The sequence below is a fragment of the Wasmannia auropunctata genome, unplaced genomic scaffold (genome assembly GCF_000956235.1).
Source record: "Wasmannia auropunctata unplaced genomic scaffold, wasmannia.A_1.0 LD321068.1, whole genome shotgun sequence".
Classification (NCBI taxonomy): Eukaryota; Metazoa; Arthropoda; class Insecta; order Hymenoptera; family Formicidae; genus Wasmannia; species Wasmannia auropunctata.
The window spans coordinates 1-6,680 of record NW_012041822.1 but is presented as its reverse complement, the minus strand read 5'-3'; the positions used below and the strand labels follow the sequence as shown (position 1 = coordinate 6,680).

The 6,680-nt window shown below is 28.5% G+C and overlaps 1 protein-coding gene across 1 annotated transcript; it reads right to left on the bottom strand.

Annotated features, from left to right (window-relative positions):
* Positions 1-4: 4 nt before the first annotated feature.
* On the bottom strand, positions 5-3,233 carry LOC105460487 (glutamate dehydrogenase, mitochondrial; the record flags this gene model as incomplete). Its single annotated transcript, XM_011706940.1, has 5 exons — positions 3,013-3,233; positions 1,453-1,686; positions 1,010-1,167; positions 726-881; positions 5-163 (listed from the first exon to the last, which is right to left on the bottom strand). Coding segments are annotated over exons 1-5 (918 nt in total), but the record flags the coding sequence as incomplete, so codon positions are not given.
* Between the last annotated feature and the right edge of the window lie 3,447 nt (positions 3,234-6,680).

Here is a 6,680-nt window from a genome sequence, read left to right as displayed (position 1 = left end):
CATACGACACGTGATTCAAGTTCTTTAACCACTCAAAGAATGAAACTGTGACACCACCGGCATTAATGTACAAATCTGGAATTACAAGAATATTCCTATCGATCAGAATCTTGTCTGCGGCAGGAGTAGTCGGTCCATTAGCAGCCTCCGCAATAATCTTTGCCTAAAAAATATAAATTATCATCTTTTGATTATCGTCTGAGATTTTTTAAGATTTCAAATTAATTATTTCTATCTTATCAAATGTAATGCAACAAATGGTACATCGACTCAGTTATTTTTCGATTTTTTAAATAATACATAAAAAATAAAAATAACACTTTCAAGAAATTAATTAAAAAATGGATAATTTTTAATATTTAATAATTCAATTAGTAAAGTTTATTTTATATAAAATTGATTAAAGTTTGATTATCGTCTGAGATATTTTAAGATTTAATTATTTCTATCTTATCAAATGTAATGCAACAAATGGTACATCAACTCAGTTATTTTTCAATTTTTTTAAATAATACATAAAATATAAAAAAAATAAAATACACTTTCAAGAAATTAATTAAAAAATATATAATTTTTTAATATTTAATAATTCAGTTAGTAAAGTTTATTTTACATAAAGTTTATATTCAATATAACTTTCTTCGATATATCTGCAAACATAACCAAAAATAATTAAATGTATAAAAATAAATTTTATGTATGCATTATCAAAATAATAACTTTACCTCGATGCGTCCGGCATTCTCTTTGGTAATTACTTTCTCTATAGCAGCGGGTATAAATATATCACACGGCTCGTACATGAGATTTTCGCCTTCGTATGGCTTGGCTCCAGGAAAACCAACAATAGTACCATTTTCTATGCGGTATTCTTCCAATTCCTAGAAACGCATAGAAACTATGAGTAAATATTAACATATAAAGAAAAGGAGTTTTATCATCAATATTCTGTCACGTTATTAGTGACAAAAATTGAAATAGCTATGCTGGAGAGACAACTATCACTTACTTTTGGATCGATACCTTCTGGATTACAAATAGATCCATCATGTTCGATCACACCTATGCATGCAGCGCCCGCACGGTGTAAATAACGCATAGAGTGCAATCCGACATTACCGAAACCTTGGAGTATGAATGTTTTGCCTCCCCAGCCAGGCGTAGTACCTGCGGATCATTATATTTCTTTATTTACACATCACCAACAAGCCTTTTAAAATCTTAAGATGCTATAAGATAATAATAGATCGCAGATATAGGCTTAAATTTCTACGAATTTAATATAAAATCTTTTTCTATAATGATTTTAAATCTCTTTGGTCAAATAATATCCTTTTTAATCATATTTCTTTTGCGACTAAAGATTATAATTTATATAATTCATACAATATGTCCTGTTACATTGTAATTTATGATTAAAAATTAAAAGAGCTAATCAATTCATAAACGTACCGATCATACTCATATAGTTAGCTTCGTTGATGAAATTTTCTAATCCATGGAACACTCCACGTCCCGTCGCGGAAATGCGGCCATGAATGCCACCCTGATTAATGGGTTTGCCAGTGACACAAGCATGAGCATTGATATCGAGATGGCCGATAGTTTTCGCGTAAGTATCAGCTATCCAAGACATTTCCCGTTCGCCAGTGCCCATATCAGGAGCAGGAACATCAACTCCAGGACCTGGAAAGTGACAAATTCTTTTTAAGAAAAGAATCAAATATCTTCTTATAATAATCTTTTTATAAGACGCCTCGTTTTCAAATAATTTCGAAAGTCAAACATTGATAACATATTCACGCTTTTCTAAGCTGAAATAATTTCAACAAAAACCTTACGCGTGAATTGTATGCAAATTTTTATCTCGCCAGTAGTTATTAAAATATTATATAATTTTTTTTGTATTAAAAAAACAAAAATAATTTTTACATAACTTTATCTTTTAAATATTATTACTCTTATGCATTAATAGCCACTGTTGAGAGAACTTTAATAACGTACGATGTACGAGATTGTTAAAAGTTACTTAATCTTATAAAAGTATAAATACATTGGAAAGAAGTTTTCTTCATATTGACAGAACGATTGCCAATAACATCGTTTGCCTCAGATCAGATTGCCCTATCTCAATTGCTAACAATCTTTATTACACACAGAGCGATTGCCTACAAGCATTATTGCCTGTAATAACTTAAAATACAGATTCGCACTTGCGCACAAGCAAGTTGCTTTTTTTTATTGTTAGCAATCGCTAGAATCTTCTTACATGTATTCATACTTCCTAGATTACTTTTACAAGTTTCACTCATTTGTCTCGAAAGCAGTTTTATATAAAAAAATTTGTTCTACATTTTCGATTTTTTTTTCAAGAGAAATTAATTTCTTTTTAATTCTATTAACAATTTCGAAGCTGCATAAGTTTCGTCATACATACAGTATCAAGTGTTATACAAGATTGCTACGAGGTATAATTAACTTGCTCAAGCTGGGCAAGATGAATAATTCATACAAGGCTAATTATACTCGTAGCATTCTTGTATAACAATTCGATATATACTAACTTGTTTACACATTCCGTTTTACATATTTTTTATCTTGTATCGGTTATCACAATTATCGGTATATCTGCTGTCACGATTTACTTTTTTTCTTTGCACGCAAACAAAAGTATCGGTAAAGTATGCTTAAAAATCTATTTGCCATATTCGCTAGCACGAGCTAATAAATTTGTATGATAGATAACAGCCAGCTGTTTCTGCAACGCGTTTGGTTTGTGACGTAACGGCGGTGAATTCCGTGATAGCCATTACGAGAGCAGTGGTAGAGCCTTAACACGTTTTCACATCTTCTCAGCGACGTCTAAAATTATCGCGCAAACGTCACGCCTCCGCTCGGATCGTTTATGAAGATGTTACATCAGAGATTGTCTTCATCGAAGTCCCGGCCGAACCAACTGAAAAGCTACCTCTATTCTTTTTTTAATTATTTCTCTTTAACTTAAACTCTTACCGATGAATCCTTTCTTCGCTAATTCCAACGTAAATCTCCTGGTAATTTTCTCCAATTCGTGCTCTGAATAGTTCTTTGGATTTATTTTGATTCCAGCTTTTGCGCCGCCGAATGGTACGTCGACGCACGCACATTTGAATGTCATCAAGGCCGACAGGGCCTTAACTTCGTCTCGTGAAACGTCCATCGAGAAACGGATACCTATAAACATAATAAAAATACCTTTTAATTAATTCATTAGTCACAGATATAAATAAAATATGGGAGGTTAGCTGAAGAGAAATTAATTGCAAATTTTTGAAGTTTTATATTTCTGTTATAAAATGCTGAATATGTAAAATATTGAAATCAACTATTACAGAAAGCATTTTCTACATATTCAACAATACTGTGAAATTTTACTTTAGACTGTAGAATTTGCTTTCTAGTTTTTCTACTCGCTAGATTTAGTCTTGGCTAAATTATTTTCTTTTTTCCAAAGTAAAATTGTACGTAAAAGATACACATGGAATCTTATATCCAAAATAACTATAATAAAAAGATTCAAGAAAATTTTGAAAAAAAAAGTTATAAGGAATCTTCAAGTTTTTTTTTTACTGACTCTGTAAAAATTATATGGAAACATCAAGACAATTATGTGAATTTAAGCATTAAAAAATGTTTATATCTCTTTTTTACTTATTTAAAAGTTTTTTATACAGAACGTATATAATAGGCAGGGATGTATAATATGTAATTAATAATATTAATAAAATGATCCAAATTAGAGATTATTCTATATAGTATATTACACATACGCGCATGCGCACAAGAATAAATATTTTTTTCTTACATTAAATAAATTCTGTTTACCACTCTGCATACAAATATAAGAATATTAATATAAAATTATTTTAAAAGTTCTATTGCTTTATTAAAAGTTTAAATACTTTTCTGATACAGAATTGAGACATCTCGTAAACCATTAAGTCTTTTTTATGACATTAATGCTTGAATATGTAATGTGACAAGAAAAATTGATTAATGAACTTGTTTTTTGCATTACCCTATTATGAATTTGTAACATATACTTGCGTTTTCCTCTTCAAATGTAATTATGTTTCTTCGTACATCAATTATCATACAAAATAAATTTATATTTCAAATGCAGACTTTACCAAAAGCTTCAGTGTTTTTATTTTAGAAAATATTATTTTTGGAAATACCATCCAAGTAAAACTCCTGTTTAGAAGATCCTGTTTCGATTGCTTTGATCTTGACATATGTTAAGATCATGACCCTGAACAACATTCAAAAGATTTTAGTTCATTGTTTATTAAACCGTTATTAACGAATATAAATAAAGTTGACAATATAAAGAAATGTTTAACTTTATAATTTGAATTTTATCTAGTATAAATATCATATTATTTACATATTTTCATATTTAAGTAAATGCGTGACTGTGAAATAGACGGAATTATGAGTTTACAACTTTCGCGAAACAAGGTTCTACACGAGGTTTCGATTTTTCATGCTAAAATGTGAAGTACTTCACTCTCCCTCCTGTTATAGAGCAAAACAAGATCTATAATTATACGATTTCACAAGTTTAGTTTTAAATTAGAAATAAATTTTTTCACGTATTTATTTTTTAAATACATACTGTGTTAAAAAACTATATTCTATTTTTAAATCTTCTTTTGTTAATAATTTTTAATAAATAACGAATGAAAACTAAAAGATTTTGAATGGTCTCAGGATCATCACCTTGACAATATATGTCAAAGTCAAAGCGGGGTCCCCTAAACAGGAGTTTTACAAATATCCAAATAAAAATTCCATATTTTAATGAAAAATATAATATCTGTAACAAATTTTTTATAGCATATATTTTATATATTTTTCTGAAAAATTAACATTATTAATGTTTTAAAATAAAATAAAATTGTATCATTTCTTTTATTCCTTTCTATATATAAAAGTAAAAATTTTTAAATCAATAGTTCAAAAAGTATTTCACATATACACGCAAGATCTAAAATTCAAATTCCATAAAAATAAAATTTATACAAAGTATAAATGAGGATGACTCAATGCGGAGCCAAAACGTTTGGATGCTAATTTTTATTCTAAATATACTTAAGATCACAGCACTAACTCCGTGCAAGGCTCACTAGCCCTTCTTTTGATACTTTGTTTAATTATTAATTACATGAGCCAGTCTGATACTTTGTAGTAAAATTTATTTAGAATTAATTTAATTAAATTTTATTTAATTGTACCCATGATATTTACGGAAAAATCCTTAAGTTTAATTGTTAATTACTTAAAAATGATAGAGATCTCATTTTCGTAGAAGTAAAATTAATTTTATGTACACCTTGTATGTAAATTTTAACATTAAAATTGTTACATAAAAACTAGGAAGTATATGAATGCATGATACATTTTTGTCCTTCATTTATTATCGCAAAAACTGTCAGTTTAACTGCAAAGCTATGAAAAAATATCTAAAAATAATATCATTGTTATTTCACAAACGTTTTTCACGCGCAGATAATCGTATTTTACTTGCTCTTCAATTTGTGTTCTGCCTCTAAAATTTCACGTGACACACAATGTTAATGCCTCGTTGATAATAAATTTTCTTAACAACAGCTGGAATGCCATTTAGCACTTCCTGTTGCGTACTCTGTGTAATAGTGAATAAATAGGTCTTTGCTCTGTTACATCATCTGTCATAACAATTTTAATCTTATTATTGTTATATTCATCTAAATAAAAGTTTTATGAAGCATAATTATATAAGTATTTATAAAAGCCAAATTAATTCCATTTATATTAATGATTTTTTAAATTTTACTAATCAATATTTATTTATAAATTTCTTAATTTTAATATCAAAGTATATGATTAGTTTAGATTTTCTTTACTTATTCATGGAGTTAATCAGCCTGATTTATGTATCTGCGACTGTAAAATAAAAAGTTTTTAACTTTCCGTGACATTTAGTGACAAACGACAAACTATTATGCGTATATATTGCAAGAAATAAATCATAACTTGACACATGTTTTTAAAAAATCGCCGAAGCGAGAAGCAAGCTCGTTGAGTAAATATCGTGTCACTAAACGTGTCCGCTATCAATTAAATTATTTTAGAACGGTCGTTCAGCTAATGGTTTTGATATGGCCAAATAAAAAGCTTAGATTGTGTTATGTATAAAATATACTTAGTATTTTAAGTGTTGTATAGAAAATTGTCCTCCTTCAACCATTCGGGCGACGTGACGGTACATTTAACAAACAAGATTATTGTAAAGTCGAAGTCGAGTCGCTAAAAATTATTTATGAATTCAGCATAAATCTTCACTCAATAAGAAATATAGATGTTTATTAAAATAACAATAGCATGACGCATTCTAATAGGTACCAAAAATAGTGACTGTAACTTTTCGAAAGAAGAAACATCTCTGATTTAGAGAATAAACGACAAAATAGGATAAAGATAATCGACATGTGCAAATGGAATTAATTGGTAGAAAAGAAAAAGTCCTTTTGTAGCTATGTTAGAAATATTTCGGAAAGCAAAATCTCTTTCAAAAATTCTTTTTCTTTTCTTTTAAAATACGTGTTTAGAAAATGTGACGTTATTATAACAAGAATCATGGAAGATCATCTTCAAGG